The 25,877-nt window shown below is 39.3% G+C and overlaps 1 protein-coding gene across 5 annotated transcripts in view; it reads right to left on the bottom strand.

The window, feature by feature from the left end:
* hecw2a (HECT, C2 and WW domain containing E3 ubiquitin protein ligase 2a) overlaps nucleotides 1-25,877 on the bottom strand; it is a 53,186-nt gene that overhangs the window by 4,838 nt on the left and 22,471 nt on the right. For 3 of the 5 annotated variants that reach the window (XM_042426413.1, XM_042426416.1, XM_042426415.1), the window contains 22 exons: nucleotides 25,117-25,286; nucleotides 24,787-24,926; nucleotides 24,519-24,619; nucleotides 23,570-24,429; nucleotides 20,827-21,130; nucleotides 20,538-20,630; nucleotides 19,430-19,580; nucleotides 18,933-19,039; nucleotides 17,471-17,595; nucleotides 16,023-16,208; nucleotides 14,664-14,798; nucleotides 13,473-13,593; nucleotides 12,319-12,415; nucleotides 12,051-12,134; nucleotides 10,642-10,724; nucleotides 9,950-10,070; nucleotides 8,268-8,381; nucleotides 7,521-7,673; nucleotides 5,419-5,517; nucleotides 3,370-3,499; nucleotides 3,128-3,274; nucleotides 1,008-1,122 (listed from right to left, as the gene is read on the bottom strand). In XM_042426413.1, coding sequence (XP_042282347.1) covers nucleotides 1,008-1,122; nucleotides 3,128-3,274; nucleotides 3,370-3,499; nucleotides 5,419-5,517; nucleotides 7,521-7,673; nucleotides 8,268-8,381; nucleotides 9,950-10,070; nucleotides 10,642-10,724; nucleotides 12,051-12,134; nucleotides 12,319-12,415; nucleotides 13,473-13,593; nucleotides 14,664-14,798; nucleotides 16,023-16,208; nucleotides 17,471-17,595; nucleotides 18,933-19,039; nucleotides 19,430-19,580; nucleotides 20,538-20,630; nucleotides 20,827-21,130; nucleotides 23,570-24,429; nucleotides 24,519-24,619; nucleotides 24,787-24,926; nucleotides 25,117-25,286 — 3,636 coding nt within the window. The remainder of the gene's footprint in view (nucleotides 1-1,007; nucleotides 1,123-3,127; nucleotides 3,275-3,369; nucleotides 3,500-5,418; nucleotides 5,518-7,520; nucleotides 7,674-8,267; nucleotides 8,382-9,949; nucleotides 10,071-10,641; nucleotides 10,725-12,050; nucleotides 12,135-12,318; nucleotides 12,416-13,472; nucleotides 13,594-14,663; nucleotides 14,799-16,022; nucleotides 16,209-17,470; nucleotides 17,596-18,932; nucleotides 19,040-19,429; nucleotides 19,581-20,537; nucleotides 20,631-20,826; nucleotides 21,131-23,569; nucleotides 24,430-24,518; nucleotides 24,620-24,786; nucleotides 24,927-25,116; nucleotides 25,287-25,877) is intronic. The other 2 variants (XM_042426418.1, XM_042426417.1) reach the window with 2 other exon arrangements.

Genomic DNA, 25,877 nt, shown 5'->3' with positions numbered 1-25,877 from the left:
CCTGGCTCCATCCTCACCTCCTCACAGCTGGCCGATCACAGTGATTGTCGGTTTCGGGAAGTTACAGAACATCAGAAAAGGGGGATAGAGAGGGAGGGTGTTTCCTCGGTGTATGAAATCAGTGGAGTGCCTCTGTGTCTGTCTCTATACTGTCAGCTGTTTAATGAAAAACTATCTTAAAAAACATGAAAACTAGTTATGTTCTATTTATACAAACACAAAGTCAGTAACAGATGAAATGAATCATTTAAGATTAATTTTGTGTCACATGTCAGAAATTTACTGTATTCACAACTGAATGGACATTGACTGGGTGTCTTCATGAAGCCGGAAAGCAACACAATAACATCCAGTGGACATCAAGGGTTACACTCATTACGTTTAAAGTGGCTATAATCAATATTTTTTATAACAATGTATCAAATGATAGTGTTTAATATGATGTGCATGGCTCATAGTGATGAACCTACAGAGAATTATCAGTGACTCTGCAGCTCCTCTCGGCTTTACGGAGCTTTATAGCGAGTTTCAGCTCATTGTTTATCTATCCGGCTGCAACTTTACTGTTTTGGTTCACTCTCAGCGCTCTGATAGCGTCATTTTCGGTCGCAGCAGGCAGCTGTTTTCAGAGAAAAAGCTTTAAAAAGCCGCTGTACTCTACCAAACAGCAAACAGACACAGCTAGTTGAGGATTTAGCAGCTAAAAGAGAAGAAGAGAACAAAAACAGAGCTAAAAGAAAGTGACTATTGGACTTCACCAGGTGGACAGAATCATGACTCCAAATGCATGATGAAGTTGCTCAATAACTGTGGAAGTTCAACATTATCAACTTAAAAGGTGATGACATGTCAGTGTTGTATTGACAACTTGTTTCCGCTGCTCCAAAGTGGCAAAAAAAATCAGTTAATGCAGGTTGAAGTATTTGGTGTTGCTGTCAGTGTGCCACCAACACTTTAATCTAGGTTTCTTCTCTGTTGCCTCATCGCTTCCCTCCAGCTTTACATACCTCCTCTGTACTCCGTGTTGTTCCTCCAGTCTGCCAGGTCGATCTCTGCGGTGCCAGCAATCACCAGCTCCAGCTCCCTGGCATCAAACACTGACACCAGGCGCACATCCACCACCTAACACACACACACACACATGCAAATGGATGAACACATGGATAAACATATGGCACGGCTTCTTCATTTATCACAGTCCTCCCACGTACATCAGATTGTTTGAGGAGCATCGAGAGAAGACAGTTACAGCAGATTCTTATTGTGGAGATAAACAGCGGCACAGATGGCGGGATAAACATCATGGTGGGAGAAGTTTCAGTCAGTTTGTTTACAGTTTGCAAACTGAAGTCAGTAAACTCATATGGACGAATATTATGTTCTAATGTAGCCCACAAAACCTGGTAACCTGCCAGATTAGGGATTTTAGCGGAGGTGTTGTTTGTACTTGTTATGACAACACAAGCAGATTATGACATTGGTATAGTTTTACATATAAAGCCGTTCTGGGCAAACATCCATCATATCTTTATTAACTTATTTCACGCCTTCAAATCATTATCTCAGATCACAAGACATGAATCTGCCCTAAATCTGTCCCTGATGTACAGACAGAGATGTGAAAGAAAGACGTTTTACTAACTTTCTAAATATATTTGTCAGAATTTGTAATAGTATGTGCATATATATATATATATATATATTTATACAGTACATGTATATGTCCATACTTGTATGTGAATGCTCATGTTTATTTATTATTATTATTTTGTTCTATTTCTTTATTTTTCTTATCTTTTTCTAATCTTGTCACAGTCCCGACCTTGTTCAGAGTAGGAACCTTTTTTTTCTAAATATATGTGTCAGAATACCTCATATGTCCTTGTATGTGTTTGCTTGTTTGTCATTATTTATTTATTGAGTTCCATTTATTTATTTTTCTAATCTTATATAACTACAGGCAAATGAAATAATCTCATGTCTGCCCACCCTGCAGCCAGAGGAAAAAACAACCAATAAAAATGAAAAAGTTAAACTGATTTCTCTGTGAATTTAAGGCTCCTCTAAATTCTGTGGTGAACGACTCCTTTATTGTCTCTTTTAGTTTATTTTAGTCTTCATATTATTTGTTTTTGTCATTTTCTCTGCTCGTAGCTTATTTTGTTTAACATTGTCACCTGGTTCCAGTATTGTTTTATTTATGTGGGACTTACCTGGTTAAATAAACGTTCAATAAACAAAAATAAATAAAAGTTAGCGGAGATCAACAATATTCTTACAGTCTCTTGTGTGAAGTTTGGTGTCACAAAGGTTTAATTATCATTATTCAGAGGTTGAACAGACACTCCAGGTTTTTTCTTAAACATCACCATTTTTTTTTCTTCATATATTTTATAAACTCTAAAAATTCTTCAAACAAAAAGAGTATATGCACAATTAATTATTATAACTACATTTCTGAACACATTTAGAACTTAATCTGCTTTTACTTTATTTTAATGTATTATTTTATTGTATTTCTTCTTCTACTTATTGTTCTTGTTCTTGTCCTTTCTATTTATCTTTCACAAGATTTGATGATCATTTGTAATTTCCAATGTCTAACTTTTGGATTTGATTGTGTTGAAATGGAATTTGTTTTTAAAACATCTGATCCAACAAAATCTAAACATGTTGTTTGTTATGTAAGTATGTTCTGTACCTTCATTAGAATAATAACACACACACCCTCCGACTGACATCTGGCGTCTGACGTTTGCAGTGGTGGATGACGATGCGTTCAGTGTCACAATACAGTTCAAATACAAAGACTAAAAATAGCTTTGATCAAAGCTAAAAGAGCAAATGACAAAAGACGTATTAACTCTTCACCAGACGTCTGATCTTTGTGCTTATAACCATAGAAATGTAAAGATGAAGTTAAACTGATGCAATATAACATAAAATATAATAAAGAACCACTCAAAAATAGAAACTTCTCAGCTCCTGATGTAATGACATGATGTGGTGGCATCACTGGTGCTAATCAACAATCCTGTCATACAGAAAATCTGACTTTTTTCATATTTAAGAGTGTCTCATAACATCACTAACAACATCTTTTAAACACTGATATCATGTGCTGTACCTCATAAAAGCCTCGGACCAGGCTCTCTGTCTGCTGGGCCACTCCTCTCTCTATACGCCACTTGACCATACGCTCGATGTACTCCTTCTTGTTCTTCTCTGACACGGGGATACCAGCCCCGCCTGGCTTCAGCTCTCTCTCTGTGATCTGCAGAGTCACACGCAGACATGCAAACTCACATTTTAACCACCAGATTTATCTTTCACAAAGTGACTATTTTTTAATTCTGTGACCTTGCGTACCTGTCCAAAGACCTCCTCGTTGACAGTGAAGGTGAGGTCCAGCATGTCTTCGATGTCGTTGTCCTTCATCCACTGCAGGCTCTGGTGGAACTCCTCATCGAGGAACTCCAGGTCGCTCAGGTCACACGGGCTGCGTGATCGCAGGAAGAGGTTACAAAGAGGTCACAGAGGGGGTCAACAAGGTATCGATGGGTTGCCCTTCTCATAAACTATGTCTGATTGTAAGAAGGGAGGTTAAAGGTTAATTAACTGACGTATAACAGCATCAGACAGCTCTGCCATAAGTGCAAGTAAAATACAACAAACAGCACAATGCATGGCGAGGAAATATGTTTACTTAAATTTATTACATAGCAGGACAAACCCCCTGAGATGTTTTATTATTACTTCTTTTCTTTCATGTTGATGTTTATTTACACTCATACACATAAACATGTCTGGCTTATAAAAACATTATCTTATTATTATTGGAATCATTATTGTTACTATTATTAATATAACACTTATTATTACTATATATTAGCTTTTATTTCCCTTATGCTGTCTGTTCTGTTTTTAGTATTTTGCTTATTTTGAGTATATAGTTTGTGTCATTCTTGTCTTTTCTCAGCCCTCATATATTGCATCACTGTCTACTTTTGTCTTTAAGTCTTTAAGGTTCTGTAGTTTTGCACCAATAAAAAATAAATAAAGGTAGAAGACAAAACATACTTACAGGATACAGCTTCTAATACTAAATGCATTTTATTTAAAGGTAATAATCTTAATATCTTGTTCTTAACTTTGACCTACAGTATAATATCCACATTATTCCCCTAAATGTCTCTTTAACCCTTTGAATTCCAGGCTGCTTTTTGCCAGTTTTCACTGCCTTTATATTTAACCTTATGACACTACATGGATGGCATGTATTAGTATTTCTAGTATGTTGGTGGATCTTTACAAGTGCTGTAGAGAAAAAAAAGTCTTACACAACTTGAAATTATTCAGATTTTTTTTGCCACAGTACATAAATCTGTATATGAATAGACAGAGGAGAGCGTCAGTGCATTCTGGGCCTTAATAATGTCAATGAATGTACTGATAAAGATAATTTGTCAGGAAGTCGACACTCCTTGTATTTTTCTTTTCTATGTGGCTTGAATGTATTTTGATATTTTTCCCACCACATTTCCTGTCATGCATTGAGTGATGTGAACAGGAAGTTTAATGTTGTCTTGGAGACAGTGAGTTAGCTGTTTGTAGATGTTTTTAAAATCTTATATATTTCTTTACATTTTGGTGAATTTGCATCATGAAAGATATGGGTGGATGGATTATTTTCATCATCAATTAATCTGCCAATTATTTTCCCCATGAATCACTTGTCCATAAAATGTCAGAAAACAGTGAAAAATGCACCTTATAATGTCTCAGAGCCCAATGTGACGTCTTCAAATGTCTTGTTTTGTCTGATCAACAGTCCAAAACCCAAAGATATGCAGTTTATGACACATAAAAGTGTCAAATCATCACATTTGAGAGGCTGAAAACAGCAAATGTTTGGAATTTTTCCTTTAAAAAATGACTAAAATGATTATTTGAATATCAAAATAGTTGCTGTTTAATTTTCTGTCAATCAACTAATTGATTAATTGACTAATCGTTGCAGCTCCACACCGCATGTCTTGTGCATCATCATTTTATATTCAGCATGATATATACACATGATTTTTATTAGTCTTTAAAATAAAGTTCTCTGTGTTTGATAAATGGTTGTTTGAATGAGCCAAGAAAGAATCCTTGTCAAAGAGGTTCAGAACCTTTTAAGCTGCATAAACATCTGTCCTCAGTGCAGACATTTGGCAGGGTTTTAAGTTGTTTGGACAAAGCTATTAATAAGGGTGCTGCTCCTGATATGAAACCAAGCCAGCTGCTGGCTGAGAGGATGTAACTGAAACACTCATATTCACAGCAAGGTCTCATAGAGTTAGTGAGGGGGATCTGATGTTAAGTGCTGGTGCCCTGCAGGCTGACTTGAGATGAGAAACAGCAGGTGGAGGGACTCACATGCGAAGAAGCCCCTTATAGAAGGGTCGGGTAAAGAAGGCATCCAGCAGGTACTGATGAACTAGAGCCAGCCCCAGGATACGCCCACTGAAGCGAAACCTAGACACAACACAGAAAAATGCAGGTGAATACAGTCATCTGAGTCACAAGTGGATTGAATAGTACAGTACCTTCAAATAATTACTCAGTGTCGGATGTAACCTGCTTTGAGGACCAGATGGAGGAGGTTTACTCTTACAGATGTTTAAAGAGGACATATCATGCACATTTCCAGGTCTATATTTATATTCTAGGGCTCTACTGGAATATCTTTGCATGAGTCATCAGTTCGAAAAACTCCTTATTTATCTTATACTGGCCTATATGCAGCCCCTAAATTCAGCCTCTGTCTAAAACAGGCCGTTTTAGCTCCTGTCTCTTTAAGGCCCGCCTCCTGATGAGACCACTCTGTTCTGATTAGTCAGCTTCAAGAAGCTTCCTGACTACGTAAACAAACAACGGTAGTAGGATTTCACGTCTTTTACTCGTTCTTTACTCAAAATGTCAACTTCTCAAATACATCTGTATATGTTTAAGCTTGAATCTGATTCAAAATATGCAAGTGGATAATGTGAACAACCCGTTGAACAAAGACTACAGAATGGCCGGCCGTTTGTGGGCATGTGCCAACAATTTGACATCAGTTTGATGGGGAAATAGAGGTAATTTTGCAAATGGAATTCAGAGCAGGCTGAAGCTCTGGCTTTTGACTTGAAGGTGGCATTTTTACAGACGCAGCTCAAGTTTTGGAACTTTGACTCTGTCAAACATAGACATCTGACATTGTAGCAGTGTATAAACAACAGAAATTCACAAAAAACCTGGTATGTCCCCTTGAAAGTAACAGCATAAGATAGCAAATTGATTTTGAAACTTTTCCCTGCAGATGCATAAACATTGTGTAAGTCAACCGGCTTGTGTGTACTTGTTTCATGAGGTATTTAACGGGCTTAGGTTCACTTTCCAAACTGAAGATGCACCAGATGGTGATGAAAAGAAATACAAAATACCAGGATTTACTGTGAGAGCAATGCACTGAGTCAGAACAGTGTTTAAACTTCAGTCTGTTGTTGTACAGAGACAAACAGAACCAGCCGGGAAGATGAGGAGCTGTGTAGCTTCGTAAATTATCTATTGCCATCACGCCAGCTTCAAACTGTAACGATTCTTCTCCATCCTACTGTAGCTTTCTTGAGAATATCTTGTAAACAATGGACCTCATGCAAGCAGTTCACCATTTGTACCAACAGATTCATTCTCAAGTGGCCTGAATGAGTGATTTAAGAGAATTTGTGGCATTAAACTATTTTCTTGGACTCAGAATTTTGGTACAAACAAAGTTTACATGAGGTCCAAACATATCACACAAGTGTCTGTGTTCCTTCACAAGGGGAACAATACTTGTTTTACGTAAGAATCATGAATGAATTTTGAGTTTGAGTCTGAAATTAACTAACTTTATTCTAAATTAAGTTAATAGTTGACAGTTCTAATCTAATCATTGAAGCTCTAGAGCCATACCATGTGTATAAGGAGTCAATCAGGGCCCAACAACAAACGTTTGCCCTGCGGCCCCATAGTAGGTTAATCCAGCCACGTCTCTACAAGAACACAAGTGCTGCCTGATGTTCCTCAATTTGATAATTACCTCTAGTTTTGTCCAACAAAACAAACAAACTTAATGAAAGCTTTAGTTTATGCTGCTAAATCTGTTGCTCTCCTCATTCAGCCCATGATATTATCATTTTTCTGTCTAGTTGTCTCCCCATCCGCTCATTGGCCTGATCGTCCATCCATCCATCCATCCATCCATCCATCCATCTACTCAATCACTGTCACTGAGGCAGAATTGACGGGTGAGCCACAGATTGCTGATCCAAATTTCCACACAGCATCCCGCAAATTACTTCTATTTCGGGATCAGTCACACTCAGCAGTCAGAGCAAACAAAATAAACACTTTACAGTCAGCACAGCAGCAGGTGTCTCAGCCTCAACAAACACACATATAAACAGACAGATATAAGACAGATCGATTGATAGATAGATCAATAGAAACCTCACCATTCATGGTGGTTGTCTACAAAAGCAGACATGGGGCTAATCTGGACAGTGTACGTGTCGTTGGCTGAATATTCAAATAGGCCGTAGTACGGGTTGAACAGTTCTCTGGACACCAGGAAGAAAAACTCTCTGGAGGGTCCACTGTAGTCCAGTCTGTAATACAGATTATACACATATATGTATTTTACCTCAATCAGTGAATATTCTCCTGTACTTCAGTTACTCAAAAAGCACTTAGAATAGCAATGTCTGGTGTAGACAACAATCTAAGAGTAATCTGGAGAACTGGTGGTTCCTTGAGCAGAGATACACCCCCGCAATCATCGTCCTTTGTGCATTTGCAACAAGAAAAGATGACAGAAGATGATAAAATTAACTGATAACAAAGGATATATTTCCCACCATCTACAAAACCAAATTTGCAGAAACAATGTACAAGCTAATAGAAGCTGTCAATCATCTGTGTAATGTTTGTTTACAGTAACTCTACCTAATGATGTTAAAATATTCTGTGTGGTTCTCTTCCCACCCACTTGCTCCAGCTTTTCATTCATCAGAAGACTGTGGATTTACCAAGATGTAATCAGATATGTGTGTAATTGAACATTTTTGAAGCTTAAGATAAGAATGAATACTTGGCAAAGTTCCCTCGGATCAATTACAGTTAGAAAATGCACACATTTCACACACGCACTGTCTAAAAGAATGATAATGAAATGCACTGGGAATGAATTGTGTCGTTCTCACCCGTCCTCCCCTACAAAGCTGACGTAGAGTTTACTCCGCTGTAGGTCTTTTCGAGAGTAACACATGATCTGGTTAAAGGCGTCCTCCAGAAGGTGGTCCCTGCGTATGATGAGCCTGGAAGCACACACACACAGTCCAGTATTAGTATTAGACCTGATATTTCCTGCTGAAGAATGATATTAATATTTTACTCATTATCTACTTGCACAGTGTTAATACACAACTTGAGCTGAGGACAAACCTGAAGACCAGCTCAACTCTACAAAGACTGGACAGATCACACGTAAAGATTGTTTCCACCAACTGGCACCAATTCTTTAGTCTTTCACAATCAGGAAAGAATAAACACACTGAACCACTGATCTGTAACCACTGGAGTTCTGGAAAGAACGCCAGAGCAGAATTATCGTGTTTTCTTGTAACAAAAAACATGTATGGCAACCTGCTTAAAGGTTTATATGCAGTGCAATTAGAGCTGAAAAGGCAAAAAAAGAAAGTGAGTGAAGTTTTGTAAAATGAAGCTAACTTCAGGTTGTTGTCGGCTGTGTAGCTCTTTGATTTCATGTTGTAGAAACGTTCATTCTCTTAACAGCTCAATCAACTTTTCCTCCGTTTTAGTTGTCAAACTGCAAACCTTCTGCTTGCCATTTTTTTCCCGTCTTTCATCTATTTAATGTTACGTCTCACTGGAGCGACGCACAAGTGACGTCAAACATGTTTTAAAAATCTTTATGAGAGCGACTTGCAGCAACTGGATCTGAAGATTTAAGATTACAATCTTTACATATCACAGATTAAATGAGTTTATCTGCCGACTGTCAGCAGCGACTCACTCAGACTGACACCGACCCGCTCCCATCAGTCATCACGCCGAAAATCATATTCATAATCCGCTCAACATTCGTCATGTGTGACCTCGGCTTTAGAAGAATATTTGTTTGCATTTATAATGAATTTATAATAACCCAAAGAGCAACATTTTGGTCTTTTATCATGCATTGTAAAATCTTGAACTCTAAACCTCGGACATGGGAGGCTGGCCCGCTAGCAAGGAGACCAAAACCCACGGTGACTAGCATCTGTCGCCAGTATGTCTCTTGAAGTATTGGGCAGTGACGTTTACTCACCACACATCACTGTACCCTCTGGCTACCATTACACTAGCACCTGTAGGGGTTTTTTGAATGTGCGTGTCCCAAACAAATCCCATGAAAATACCAAAATCAGCACTGTGTTGGTTCATCTTTCAATACTTTCTAACTTCACTACCCTGTCTGTGCCACTCAGCCCCAAGTCCTGAAGACATTACTCTTTCAAAAAGGTCACAAATACATATATATGTACTGTTCATTGTTTCACTTTTTAAAAAAAGTCTAAATAATCTCCTACTACAGCCAGCCACTGTTGTTTTTAGCAAATGTTACTCAAACAGGAGTAAATAGTGCATTAGATTACTACACATTTGGTGCTCTAGAGAGTATTTCTGTGTGTGGGACTGAATCACAATGAATAGTTTTTGGACAACAATGGAGCTTTACGGCACAGAGGAATAAGATATATCAGACTTTGATGAAGTGGCCATAAGTTGTATCACTACTACAGATCATCACTAAATAAGACAGTTCTTACATACACAAATATTAGATAAGATTCTTACTTTAAACTGTAGGATTTAAACCTACTTGACTTTCCCGGGTCCCTGGCCATAACCCTTGGTCTCAAGCTTTCTATAGAAGTTCCTCAGTTTAGCCTCAAAATCTCGCTTGTAGGGAGCAGGAGCGCGGGCGTTAGCTCGCTGGGTGCCTGAGATTTACATGACAGAGAAAAGGAAACAGACAGAGAGAGAGAGAAAGACACAGGAAAGAAAGAGAAAGGGGGCAAAAATGAACAGACGATGAACAGAAGGCACAACAGAGAGGTAAACACACAAAGAAAAGGGGGACAGAGGAGATTGAGATAAAATGAAATTTTAATGATCTCAAGCGGAAACTGGGTAAAGCCTGAATGGGTGTGGAATCAGAGAAACAGAAGTGTTGTATGCAGGTTAATCCTGGATTGTTGTTTTGCATCAGACAGTTTCATAAATTTGTGAGAAAAATAGACAGAAACACATCTATTTATCTGCCTGTGTTTCGGTTGGGGTGGGGAAGTGTTGACATGAACCGATGTTATAAATGAAGGTGTTATGAAATTGCTTATTTTAGATATAGCGAGCCAAACCTCTTGATGGAAGACATACTGTGCAATGTAATTAAAGGGTGAAAATTTAATAAAGGCGAGAAAAAGGTGTATCACGCCAGTAAAGCTGTTGCAGTGGAGGAGATGTACACAGAGAGAGAGAGAGAGAGAGACAGAGCGACAGATAAAGACTTACCAGGGGAGCTCTGAGGAGAGGAGAGGCAATAACTTGGGTGGAGTAACGGTGGCACATATGACATCACCTCTTCCTCAAATAAGCTGAGGAGAAGAAACACAATCAGAATACAATCAGAAAGGAAAAGACATTTAACACTGAGGAAATTATACGCCTTAGAGCAGCGTAGCATTAGCATAGGTGAAGAAAAGTAAGGATTAGATCTGTATTGCTGATAGCTGTGGAGCTGTAACTGATTTCTAAAGAATATCTTTACTACATTTACAGTTACTGCACTAGATTAAAAATGGATTTTGCTGGTTGTAAAAACAAAGCAACGCTGTCTGAAAAGGTTTGTTAAGAAAGGGCATCTGGTGAAGATGTTAAAGCCGCCAAGAACATTGCATCGCATGACTCAGCAGGTAATCATGACTGTAAAAGATAAAGATTTCCAAACAGTGAGGGAGGGAGTCGAGAGTCGAAGGAGGGACGCAGAGGGAGAGACGTGAGCAGCAATTTGACTTAAAACTCGTACTCCTTCTTTGAGTCATAACTCAAAGAACACACAGATATGATACACATATTTTTTAGATTCAGTGCGACTTCCCACTCAAGTTCCTTCATTTGGATGTTTGAGCTTCACTGTGCAGAAAGTTCCTCTGCCTTTACTTTAAATCTGAGTTTAAGGCTTGAACCTACAGACTTTTCAGTGAAGTAGGAGACATCTTGTGTCCAGCAGTTGAACTTTTGAAATGAAAAATATTTGCATATTCATAGATTCAGGGAATTTCAATGAGGGAGAAGGAAGAGATGTGAACGAGACAATTGAACTTTTTTTTGTGGTAAAACCATATCAGAAACAAATCATTATTCAAAACAGAGTATTTCATATACATCTTAAAACATGTCTGGAGGGGATCTTTAAAGATACTGAAGGATATCATCATCCCTGGTGTACACTGCGGATGCACGTTGATAAATCTGCTTAGAAATCATAGAAAAAAAGACTCCAGAACTGAGAATCATCACATTTTTAAGTTTTCTTCGGGATCAAAGTCATCCAGTGATGGTTGTCTCTGCATCCATGGCTACGTTTCAAACAGGAACTACTAATAGCTAATTCAGCATACTTTTAATTGTGCTAATTTGCCAAAGTGTAAACAAATATAAGTTTAAGTTGTGGCCCACAGCTATGGCAACATTATACTTCCTGTTTACATCCCCCAAGGCATTATGGGAATGGTAGTTCCAAAACTGAGAGCATGATTATCCCCCAAAGCAAAGTAATACAAGGAACAAGAATACTAAACTCAAAATGGGACAGATGGTACCAATCTGGAGTAACTTGATTAAACATTAAGTTATAATTTTCACCTGTGACCAATAATCACACACACACACACACACACACACACATAAACAGGACTCACCTCAGCAGAATGACGAGGTCAGCGTCACTAGAGAGACGAGCCAGCCCACTGGCTCCCTCAGTGCGAATAAACTGCACCTTCTCCCTGCAAACACACACACACACACACACATCAGGCGGTAAACTGACACAATCCATTAGGACTAAAGGTTAACTGTGTGTTCACGTTGACTGATGATGATGATGATGATAATGGAGGTGAGCGAGGCTAGAGAGGGAGACGGAGAGAGTAAAAAAGGAAACAGTAAGAGGAAGGGAGAGAGACGTACTTGAGCGGGTGGTTCCTGGCGAGCTCCGGTTGTCTTTCCTGCAGTATCTCAAAGATGTTGGGTTGCCGTAGAAACGCCACTATCTTGTCATTGTAGGCTGGAGGGAGACGATGAGAGAATTATAAATAGGTATATTTTAATTCATCATGCTTGTGTCTCATACATGTTTCTTCTTATCAACACATATTTTTTATTCTTATAAATACTCAATATTATTACTGATGTTTCTTTCTTCAACCTGACCTACGATTATGAGAAATACTATTCACAGCCTCTTCCCAGTTAATCCAGTACACCTGCAGAGCAGCCGCCCCAAACTAACCTCTTAACCATGCACTCCTTCACACCTTTGCATTATTTGTATCATATTTACAGTTTATAAAATAGGTTTTACCTGTATATAGACTTTGTATGTTTTAACCCACTTGCTTGTACATAACAGTGATGTCTTATATTTAATTATCTGTGTTCAGCTTGTTGTCCTTGTGTATCTTTCTGAAGATTGTTGTGTGTAAGCACATTGAGAGCCACTAGAAATCCGAGTCAAATTCTTTGTATACGTAAACATACTTGGCCAATAAAGCTAATTCAGATTCTGTAACAGCCTACATGAGTCTCATGTTTTACTGATTTCAACACAGTCAGAAAAATAAAAAGTCTGCATCGTGGTCATAGTTATTCAGTTATAAAATCCTAGCACACCAACTGAGCGTCTCTCCTGCCTGGGCTGCTGTCAGCCGAAGAGTCAATCACACCGGACTGAAGACGAGGTTGTATCAGCATCTGGTTCAAAAGTAGTTTAACCGACTTCAACGCTAACGCTAACATTCAACACGGCAGCTGAGAGCGTCATAGTCGGAGCAGGACATAGAGCCGCTCTGCTCTGTGTCACACTGTCTTCCGTTTCCATCACAGTTATGTATTTAGGTCATTTTGAGGCAAGAGTGTGTAAAAGTTAACCAGCCTGTCACGCTGTCACCCTGCGTTACTCTGGATAAATGACACAGCTAGAAAAAAAAAGGTGATTTTACTGACAAAATGACAAAATTCTTGACTGGTAATTCGAATGATCAACGTCCAGAGGGCAGCTTGAGTCTGTATCATGTGTGTGTTTATACTGTGCGGGAATGTGTTGTTGATTCTGCCTGACATACCCACAGGCACCACATCGTGGTACTGACTTCGACTGGAGCCGCTGAAGGTGCTGGATGGGCGGGGCATGATGGGCGGGTTGGTTTGGCGAGAGTCATCCACCACCTGTGACAAAAGGAAGCACTACAGTTCAGGTTGCATCCTAGTTCTGAGACCGATCCACCGGCCGGTCATCAGCCGACGCAACCAAAACACTTTGTTTTTATAAATCTGTATGATTCTGTCATACATTTTCCAAAAACACACCATATACTTTATCATAGATTTACTATCGAACAGGCTGCCATTGAAATTGTGAATCCCTCACATTGAGTTAGTCCACTCACTATTCAAGGTTTAAGATGGCTGCAAAAAAAGCACCAAACCTAGAAGATAAATACTGTATGTGTAAACCTGGATGTTGTAAAAAGTGTAAAAATATATACATATATTTCAGCAGTCTCAGAAATCAGATATTCCTGAAAGCATTTGAATAAATCAGCAAGGAAGATATTTTTTAAAACATTCCCTGCTGCATTAGTATGCAACGCCTCCATTTTTTTTTTTTTACTAATAGGACCCCTATCCAAAATCCATGACCTTAACCAGATAATTGAACTCGATACCGGCGCGCGTTCTGTGGATGAAAGGGGCAACAGTAGCGATCTATCATGTTCACTACAGCTTCTGATGTTTATGGTAATTAACACGAAGGTATCAGTGGTAATTTAATGACATTAAATCAATCCTACATAGAGCTTTGGATGAGATGAGTGGAAACAAGATGGGAGCAAATGTCCATCTGTCTATCTTCCCAATTATATCAACATAAAAAAAGATCAATTATATGACATGCAATATGTATATGAAGATGAAGCAGGGAATAAAGAAGGATTAAGGAAACTGGATTTATTGTTAAAGCCTTGAAATTAGGTGATGTTTCACTGTACTAAGGGCCTAAATCAGCAGCAAATACTGGAAAAAGAAGAACTGCAGACTCTAAGTACTGACAAAATTAAATAATTAATTTTCTACTGCTGCACTCCTGACTCGCATTTTAAGAAGCACTGATGTCATTCTCTGTGGGGGCCTTAGCAGTAAGAAAAAAAAAGCCTTTTTATCCTTCAAACTGGCCTCTATAAACATTGCAGTTTCTCTGCAAGTCTTAAGCTGACTCCCAGTGATGAGTGCTGCAGTGGCGGCTAGTCTCTCACCTCCCCGGCGCTGTGGCTACGCTGGCGGCTCAGGTGCTGGCGGTGGGCCAGCAGCCCGGTGGAGCGAGAACTCTGGAGGGGCAGCCGCGGGTCAATGAAGGTCGTGGAGCGACAGTTGTGATCCACAAAGAAAGGCTGAGGATTGAGAAAGAAACACACACGGTCACATGATCTCCACTATGTGTACACAGGAAACATATCATCACATACGGTACGCTGACAGGAAGGATTATAAAGATAACATCACCCTGAAACAAACACCAGTGCTGGAAAAAGTACTCATATCCTGTACTTAGGTAAAAGCACCAATACAACAATGTAAAAATACTACATTACAAGTAAAAGTCCTTTAAAATCCTACTTAAGTAAAAGTAAAGAAGTATTATCAGCTAAATTTACTAAAAGTATTCAAAGAACTAATTTTATAGAAAAATGTACTATATATTATGATAAATGACATTATTACTAGTGAAGCATCAGTGTTAGAGCAGCATGTTACTGTTGTAGCTGCTGGAGGTGGAGCTAGTTTCAACTACTTTATATACAGTTAGCTAGTTTAGTCCGGTGGTTCCCAACCTAGGGGTCGGGACCCTTCATAGCAGTCACAAGATAAATCTGAGGGGATGTGAGATGATTAACAAAGAAAAAACAAAGTTCTGAGTCATGTTTCATGTCAGAAGCAATTTGCCAGGAAATTGGTTCCAGTGCCCTGTGTCACAAATGACTATCACTGGCAAATTGAAGAATGTCCTGTGTATTTCCTCTCACATGCTTGTGCACGGGTCCCGAATTAACACGAGGGGAAATGATCTCATGTTGCAAGTCGCAGCTTGCATGTTGTGAATTTGGGTGAAACAGGGCCCCTGATACATAAATTAATATTATTTTTGGACTTTTCTCTAGTCTTTGATTTAAATGAAACCATGTGAGATGTTTTTGTCAGGGACCATAAGCCAAAAAAGTTGTGATCTATTAGTTTAATCTTTAACCATGTGTTATATTTCATTGGGTTATCATTTTTTATGTAACCTTTTTAACCACAAAAGGAACAAGTAACTCAAGCTGGTACATAAATGTAGTGCAGTAAAAGTACAATATTTCCCTATTTCCATCTGAAGTGTAGTGCAGTGGAAGTATCAAGTAGCATGAATGGTACTAATACTAGTACAAGTACCTCAAACACACACACTTTAGTCTTTGTTTTAATCTAAGATTTGCTGTTGTGGGCCACTGAGCAGAGGAAACAATCACTGGACACACACGACCTTCAGGATTAATGTAATGACAAGAGTCACATGTCAGGGGTCTCACACACACACACACACACACACACACACACACACACACACACAGACACACCTTCCCAGTATGGTCGTGCTTCATCTCCCAGCCCCGAGGAAGCTCCAGCTGCTTGTTGGAGAACATGTTGAGGAAGGTGACGAGGTCGCGGTTGTGCTGGTAGCGCTCAAAGTAATGAGCATCCCGACGCACCTTACTGATCATGTGCTTCAGGCAGGTGTTGCTCGTAAACATGCGGTAGGCACTCTGGACAGAGAGAGGTGATGTCATCAGAAAGAGACAATAGGCAGACTAGAGAAACAGCATTCAGGTCATTTAGTTAGTTCATTCACTAAAAATGGAAGTGGATGTGTGTGGATTTTTCATGCCAGTATTTTTCAATAATAGAAATCTCCAGAATTAAAAGTAATTTAAATTTCATGCTTGTGAAATGTGTGTGAATTAGGTTATTAATAGCCTGGTTTGAGACCGTTAGATGTCTAATTGGTTCAGCGATTCAAACTGAACGAATGAAGCGAAACGAAACGGCATCTTTGTCATGATTAGTACAGAATCATTGTTGCATACAGTAGATTTTGTCTCTTAGACAAGTGGTTAAAATGTACATTTTCTTAAGTAATTAAACTTTGTAAGTCTTCTCCTTTCAATCTATCTTTTTATATTCACACATTTGGAAAACATAACTGCATAATATGAGACATTTTATTTGAGTGCAGCTATTCTATTTATTCTATATGAAAACTGTCAAAAACTGCATGGTGAGGACTATTATTTAATAATTTCTCAATTCTTACTTTAAAATAATGTAGTAATTCAGAAAAATAGAGAAATACAGCAATAAAGCAAAGGATAAGTTCATCAAAACTACAAAATAAACAAACCAGAAACAACATCTTCTCACCTCTAGTCATTGCGTTTTTATGTGTTCAGACATAAAAATCCATCAACACATAAACAGAAACTATCCGCAGGGCCAAATAATACTGAACGTAAGTAAGAGAATATGTTTGTTTTGGGGTTTTTTTATTGGTAATTTGGGTGAACTGAACCTTTGTGCTTATAATATTAAATTTATATGAAACAGAAATATGTAAGAAAGTCTTTGAGATACCAAACAGTTTAAAAATGTTTGGTATTTTTACTAGATATTATCATATAATAACACTTAAATTACTCACGACTAAATACTGACTGTCATCATTGATCATCACTTAACTGATGAACCATTTCAGCACCTTGCTCCAACAGCACTGAGTCATAAACGCCCTGAGACGACACTTTTGTACCGAACTGTACTGAAGCAGCGTTGATGAACTGACAAAAGGTTCAGCAGGTTCATTCACGCCGCTATAACTACATCTGAGTCCGATTATTGTGATGAGTACTCCAAAATATTATTAAATAGAAGTGGTTCTTGAGTTTAGAGCTACGTCTGTTTATACGTAGACGGATAGATATACTGTATGTTAATGGAGCTCAGGGTCAAAGGTGAAGCACACTCGACTGACGGGGTTAGAATGCAGCACGGTGAAGAAGTCGGGGCTGCACAGGAACTTGGCGCTGGGTGACTGCAGCAGCAGAGAAAGCCGCGAACGACCACTGGAGTGACTGACTGCACTTTCTCGTCTGTATTCTGCAACAGAATCGACACACACGAGTCAGACACTGAGAAAGCAGAGAAATATTTATTTTGGTACAATATGCTAAGACTGTGGTACAAACAAAATCACATACTCTATCTAGTATTTTCTATAAGTGAGCTTAAAGGACAGGTTCACAATGTTTCAAGTGTGTTTTAAAACAACAGTCAGGTGTCCGTATGAACAGTGAAAGAGGTTTTCCTCACTGTAATCATTCCTCCTGTTCATACTGGATATTAAAGATCCCCTTCAAAGTTTTTTCAGTGTAAGTGATGGAGGCCAAAATCCACAGTGTGTCCACACAGACATTTAAAAGTCTCTGTGAAGCTTATATGAGGCTTCAGCGGTCTGAGTTAGTCATATCAAGTGGATATCTGACACATTTACAGTCTTTTTAGCATCAAATTCCCTCTTTGTGTTTCCTCGGACAGTGTTTCCCTGTTGAGCTGCAGGTGGAAGTATAGTAACAAAAAGAGGAACTTTGGCACTAAAAAGACTGTAACGTTGAAAGATATCTACTTGATTGGACAACTGAAGCTTCATATTAGCTTCAGATAAACTTTTAAATACATTTTTGCACAGAAGGAGGACTGTGGATTTTGTCCCCCATCACTTACATTGTAAGGTCATTATGAAGGGATCTTCTAATGGTCAGTATGAACAGGAGGAATGATTACAGCAAGAAAAACATGTGTCAATGTTCATTTGGGCTCCTGACTGTTGTTTTAAGACAGACTTGAGAAATTGTGAACCCTTCCTTTAAAGAAAACATCTCTACAGAATACTGCTCTGCTGAGACCTTTGTGTATTTGATACTTTGCTGATAATACTTCTGTACTTTTACTTAAGTAAAGCATCTGAATACTTCCACCACTGCTTCCATCACTTCATTGGTTTCAGAGCATCTTGTCAAAGGACCACAGTTGAAAATTAGCCATCTGGTTAATACTGGCACATTTACAGAAATGTTAATTAATGTCTCCTTAAAAATAAATTAATTAATTACATTAATACAGACATAAGACATCAAAAGTAGATTTTCACTAATCAAAATCTGAAGAATCCTACAAAGATGTTACTTTTATTTGATTATTTTTATTCTCTTTTTGTTTCTATCGTGACAATTTTGTTTTTCTTGTCAGTTTGTATTGTCTGCTTTTTCAGAATTCAGATTTATTTAACTTATTTTCTGACCTCTATATTTGGCGTGTTAAGCTTCATCTTTTTTTCTTGTGATTTTAAATCACTGTTTGTTTTATTTGTGCTCATGTTGTGGAAGCTGCTGGGGATCCAGATAAAGAATAAAGAATAAAGGTCTATTGAAACTGACCAGAAATGGAGTGAGGCATCAGTTCGCCTTCTGGTTCAGGAAGCAGGTCAACCGTGCTTTCCTCTGCCCGATCACTGTTGGTTATGGTCCTCCTGATGCTCTGGTATCTGTGATCGAGTGAAGGTTCAGTTTTACACCATTTCAGCGAAGAACGCAAACAAACTAAAAGTGAAGCATCCTGAGTGAAGAGAGATTAATACACAAGCTGCTTGCGTGTCCCTTCTGAAAGTCTTTGTGCACCTTTATTTATTCAAAGGTGCATTAGTTCAGAGAAACAATGAGAAACCTGCAGGCGATGTCCCATTAAAGCAGAATACATAACAGACAAAATGGCTCTTTGAGAAAACACTTTTATAAGCACGCTAGTTCTGTTTTGCTCCTCTAGTCTACTGATAAAGGTAACCCTCGGTTTAGTGAGATATTAAATATTTACCTATATGTAGCAGTATTCACTATTACATGGTTATTGACAGGACATTTATCTTTACAAAGCCCACCTGCGGTTGAGTTGCTCCATCTGCTGAATGGAGTTGGAGCGAGTCAGGCCCTGCGGGGCAGGAGGTCCGGTGGGACGCTGCCATGTGGTGGTCCTGTTCACGTGGTCCACGAAGAAGATCCTGCCGTGGCTGTCGATCCGAGCCTCCCAGTCTGAGAGGCAGTTCATAATTGACACACAGTAGGTGTTTAATGCCTCAGAGGAACAAAACTGTAAAAATAGATGCTAGCTCACAGTTAATGACGGATGATAACATCAGCAACTAAAATTTAAAGTGTATACGACCTCACTCTGACGAGATATGAATATATCTTATTCTTAAGTCATCCATGACCAGAAATCTTTTATTTATTTCATGATATACTGTAATTTTTTCACTAATTTTATAAAAGTGCAATCAGTGTAAAATTAACATTAACCAAATAAGAGTAAACAGACATGCTAGCTGCAGCTAACATTTGCTAATTAGCACTAAACACTAAGTACAGCTGAGGCTGAGTGTGGTTACCTTTTCAAGTATTTGGTGTTGAACCAAACTATTGGACAAACTGGAATTTTGCTAGATGAAAGGTTGGGCCACCACTAAAGTTATTATAATTAAAACTGAGGGGAAGACCAATGTCTGAACCAAATTACATGTCAATCCATCTAATAGTTGTTGGGAAATTTGAGGTCAGTGGATTGACCGACAGATCAATCAACATTGCCATCCCTAAAGTCAGCTTGTTAAGAAATGCAAAGCTTCAGATAAAAGTACACATATTTTATTAATAATACACTACAGAGTGAGGTATCAATGTGTTCATAGTTATTCTGTGACGATTATGCAGCGAAGACTTTATTCCTTTATTCCATGAAATCCGTCTTTACAAGTTTTCTTTATATTGTTCATCTTGCGTGGTAAAGCACACCTCCCTGCAGGTTTGAGTGCCTAACCTACACAATGGACTTGTTCTTTCGGTACATTAGTAGGACATGGACATGCTGTAGACACAAATGCACATACAAAGACAAACACATAAACACAAACACATACTGCTACACAGACAGTGATGTACACAGCTACAAGACACACAGACAGTATGTTTCATGCAGACACACACACTCACTGGGAGGCAGTGGCTCGTCCACACGTTGGTAACGGTGGATGTCGTGACGCACAGAAGGAAGCGAACGCACAGGATGGCCGTTGACGTGGGTACCTTTGCACAGAAAACACATGCAAGAAAAAGGGAATTTTGATTTAATTTATCGTGATCATTATGAAAATATTGTTTAAACGGTAGTGTTGTTCACTTGGGTGTACAATCCAACTTAAACCCAAATCGTTTATTTCTAAAGATGCATTTCTTGGGAATTAAAAAAAAAGTGAACATAAAGGTGCTTAAAGCTGAGTACCTTCCTCTCCATCTGTTTCCGTGGTAGCTTGCTCTGAATCCGCAGATACCGCCTCCTCAGGTGGCTTTGTCTCCTCCCCTTCCTGTTCTACAGCCACGCCCCCAGCAGCCTGCAGGCTCAGCCTCCTCACGCTGATCTCCTCCACCTCCTCTTGCTCGCCTGCTGAGGGAGCTTCTACTTCAGCCTCGGTGACGGCGACGACTTGCCCACCACCTTCATCAGCTACAGCTTGATTACTCGGTGGGGTACCAGACGTTATGTCTCCCCCTGGATCAATGGCTGTCTCTGCGCCCTCCTCTGCTTCCTATAAAACATCCCCCAAAAATAAAAAAAAAAATGAAAGAGTGAAAACAATGGATGCAATTATAATCATCACAAGACATTAATTGAGCCTGACGGTGTTTTATGTTGTCAAGTGCTGTTGGAGGAGCCGAAGTTCAAGTTGAGCTCACTGGGTAAATCACTCACAGACATGCAGAGCATTTCACATCAACTGCTTCTAATAAACTGTGAATTACAAGAAGTGAGTCAATCCCAGTTGTGGCTCATGACATGAGGCGGCATTAGCTTCATCACCAAGGAAACAAACACATGACTTCATGCAAATATGCATTGGTGTGTAGGTACGACAGGAAAGGAATCAATCAAATATGCCTTGAAAAATCCCATAAAAAGCAGACAGAGATCTTGAGAAAATGTATTTAGCATCGTATATTGGAGGTGGAATGATGGATTGCAGTAGTATTGTGGTGCAGCGTCCTTTAATGAAAGTCCATAAGTCTCCAGAATCACAAGACACGTGTAAACAGCATGGGGCTAGGGCCCAGCGGAGACTGCTGCTCAGTACAATGTGTGCACTGTGGAGACACTAATGACACTCAGCCACAGCGGACTGAATTGTGGCTGCACATTCAGCCAAAGATAAAGAAGATAAAGTAACGGTAGGATGAAAAGTGACAAAAGCAAAATATTATTAGAACTCATCACCACACTGTAGACATATCTACGACCAGCTGAACAGACTGTGATGTTTTATTAGGCTGCGCGTTTAGAGATTGACATAATAACTCGTGGTGGTGTTACAACTGATCAACTCACAGCTGCCTTGATGTTTTTACTGTTCTGTAGAGCTGCGATGATTAGTTGATTACTCGACTATTAATCAACTATTTTGATAATCAATTGATTGTTTTAACTCATTTTTTAAAAGAAAAGATCCCAAACTTCTCTGTTTTTCTCTGTTTCTTCAGTTACTATATTATATTATTATTTTAAATTTAATATCTTTTGGTTGTGGACTGTTGGTCGGGACTGTGCTTTGGGAAACAGTAATTAAAATTTTTCAGTATTTTCTGTCATTTTATTGACCAAACAACTTATCAATTATTCGACAATGAAAATAATCATCAGTTGCAGTCCTACAGTTCTGTGCTATTTACAGGCAGATTTTATACAAGTTGTATTTCCCCCAATCACCTGTATATGAATATATAGCATGGAAATGCTATATACACAAATATAAGCCAAACACAAATGAAAGCCAAACAGCAGTAAGTTGCACAGTTACAAAAATTTACAATTTGCACACTGCACAGCAGAAACTATTATTGCACTATTATTGTCATCATAGTGTCATCATCGTCAGTTTGCAAGAATTCACAGTAGTATCTACAGTAAAGGTATAAGGATGCATATACACAAGTGCAAGCTGATGATTCACACCCTGCCTGTTGGTGGTAATGAGTCAACAAACAAAGCAATGCACCAATAAAGCAGTGAGGAAGAAGACTGATAGTAAGCAAACATGAATGTAAACATATTTGTGTATTAAAATATTTAAAAAATGGCTTTGCAAATGTTTTCTGAGGAGGGACCTCAAGGATTCACATAATGGTGAGAAACTCTGAATGTAAACATAACTTTTGTTTGTTTACAAGTAAACTTCACAGGGCAAATATCTTAATTTGCTAATAAAAACAGACATGTTTATGTTATTAATAAATAAAACATGTACAATACATTATTCAAAAAGGAATTTGAGGCCTCTTTGTAGACATCCGCTGATTTAATTTGCTTGAAAAGTAATCTGTGTGTGAAATGGACAACAAATATGGACTAGTGCTGAAACTATTAATCGATTAATCCACATAAAATCAAACATATTTTGATAGTTAATCATTTGAGTCATTTATCGAGCAAAATGTCAAACATCTGTTGTTTCCAGTTTCTCAAATGTGAGGGTTTTTTATCATTATAAATTGAATATCTTTGGGTTTTTGGACTAAACAATTTCAAAACATCACCTTAAAGAGCAACTTCACACCCATGAAAATCTTGTTTTTGCTGATCTGCAGTGGTTTAATTCTCACCGTGCTGCAGTGATGTATAGGTGTACTCCAGGACCCTGTGACATCAGTGGTGGGTGTGGTTACAGGTGCAACAAAGCACAATTTCTGACCACACCAATCAGTGATGCTGGGTGTGGTCAGCTGTCAAAGAGGCTTTAAACTTAAAACCAATGAAACAAGGCTTTTCAGCTTGTTGTTAAGTTACTCTTTAAGGATTTTCAGACATTTTACAAACTATACAATACAATTAACCCATAATCCTAAAAATTAATTACTAATCAAATGAATCATTAGCTGCAGCCCTTATAAGAACCTTGGTAGTTTTGGAGAGACAAATATGAACAAAGGGCTGAATCTTGGGTTGCACCTACAGTATAAAAGGACAGTGAACTCACCACAGCAGTAGTCAGTGTGATTGGACAGCTCTCTGATGATGAGACAACCGTCTGAGGGGCTGTTGCCATGGAGCAGGTGTCAATCTCTGACAAAGGGTCCTCACCAGGCCCCCTTCCTTCCTCATGCACCTCTCCACCCTCTGGCAAAGCATTATGGGACACAGCCTCGATGAAGGGAGTGTCCTCTACTTCAGAGAAGACGTCTGGCTCCAAAATATCCTCCAAGTCCAGGCCTGCCTCCACATCCAGGACTTCGTCGGCCCCAGGGGGCACGTCTTCTGTCAGAGCTCTTGCACCCTCGGGCTCCTCCTCCAGCACTGACGGCTCCAGCTGCTCAGGCTCCTGCTGGAGCTCAGGAAACGGGTCGTCCTCATCGGGGCCACTGACATCTGGAGGGTCTCCATTCATCAGCAGCGGTGACAGCGGCACCGGAATGATGTCATTGGCCCCGGATCTCTCCTCATCCTCGTCTGAATCGATGTGCAACATGGCGCTGAGCCTCGTGTGTGTGGGGAAGCTGGAGCGTAGTTTAGGTGAAGCGGCACCTAGCGGTCTTTCACCGGGACCTTTGGGGGCCTCGATAGCATCCAGGCCCTCAATGAGTGACCTCTGGAGCATTTGATGGCCTGACATGCTCGTAGCTGCCATGTATTGACCCTCAGCTCCAACAACAGGCAGGTCCTTCTCTGGGTAGGCCGTGGCCCCACCTTCCCACATGCTTTGGGAGCCCTGGGAGCCGGTGGGGGAGGGGCCTGAAGAGACCACCCCTGGAAGGTGATGGGGCAGGTCCTCGTCATCAGATGGAGTCCCTGGAGCTCCATTCAAGGACGAAATGCCGATGATAGAATCAGGAGAGGCACCTGGGCAGAGAAGGTTGCATGTTGAGGAAAACAAATTAAAGAAAATAAATTCTGTAGTGGTGGAAAATACAATTTAGAGGCAGATTTACCATCAGGCCCAGTCGAGGTGAGCTCCACTTTGAACTGCAACTGGCCGCTTACGTGTTCGGTGGGCAAGCGCCGACACAAAGGGAAACTCACAGGCTGGACTCTGGACGGCCAAACAAAGAGGAAAACGAGCACATCATCACCATGATACATTCGATGACCCTCTATGTAATGAAGTAATGAAGTTAGTCATAAAAAAGTCCTTCAGACTGAGCTGAAGCTGGAGCTGATTGAGTATGTTCTGTTTGTGTGTGTATGTTTGTCACATACCCAGGTATTTTCTCAATAAGCCGCTGCACAGGGATAGTGAGCTGACCAAGGAAACGTTTGATGATCGGCCTGCTTTTCGCAAACTTGTCCTTCACTTCGATGTACAGGATGTCTGTCATTAGTGCTACAAATGTGTATTTCTGCAGAGAGGTAAAAAAAAAAAATACAGTCAGTGAAGAAAAAAGCATGTTTCCAAGTGAATGTGTTTGGATACTGTATGTCCTCTGACTGATAATGACAATTGAGTGTGTGTGTGTCAGAGAGAGAACAGCATGTTCAGTGCACACAGTGTATTTGGTGTATTTGGATGCATAAAAGCCTAAATGTCACCTCTCCATGCCAGACGGGGTTGGTGGTGTTAGCAATGATGGCCGATCGTCGTTCCTGTCCATGATGGCTGAAGATGGGGAAAACGCTCCTCTTCCCTGGGTGAATGGACATCTTCAGGTATGGGTCCGGATTGAAAAACATGCCCTTCTTCAGGCCAGTTGCACGCAGATCTGCAACAAAACATCAAGTAAAACTTTACAGCACTTTTCAAAACCAGGGCTACAAAGTCACAGTTACAAATAGAACAACAATAAAAAGAATATGAATAAATATTTTAGGAAGAGACAAGTATTTTTTTTCTCTGAATAGTAAGAACAAAGAGAGCTACGAATAAGACCTACTTTGAGAAAAAGTAGGTCTTGAGATGAGATTTAAGATATTAAAGACATCCTGTTTGTGACAAGAGGACCACATATACTGTATCTACCCTGGACAAGAGAAAGACTAAAACTCTCTTTCCTGTTAAAAATGAATTGTTCTTCTGTTTCTCAAGTAGAAAGACTGTGAGTGTGAGCCAATCAAATTATATATTTGATTTATTCATATTTCATTATTTGATTAGTTGCCTGTTAACACTACTCAACATTGTGTTAAAACATAGCATTTAAACTATTGTAGTATTTGTTTCTGATGGTTTGTTTTGTTTTCAACTCAGAGAAGTTACAAAGTGGCGAATGATTTGCAGTCAAATATACTGTTGCAAAAGACTGTATATTTGACTGTAAAAGTGCAGTCTGGCACTTTTCTTCAAACGTATTTGA

This window comes from Thunnus maccoyii, chromosome 11 (genome assembly GCF_910596095.1).
Source record: "Thunnus maccoyii chromosome 11, fThuMac1.1, whole genome shotgun sequence".
Classification (NCBI taxonomy): domain Eukaryota; kingdom Metazoa; phylum Chordata; class Actinopteri; order Scombriformes; family Scombridae; genus Thunnus; species Thunnus maccoyii.
The sequence above is the reverse complement of the archived record's forward strand: the minus strand, read 5'-3'. Positions and strand labels throughout refer to the sequence as shown.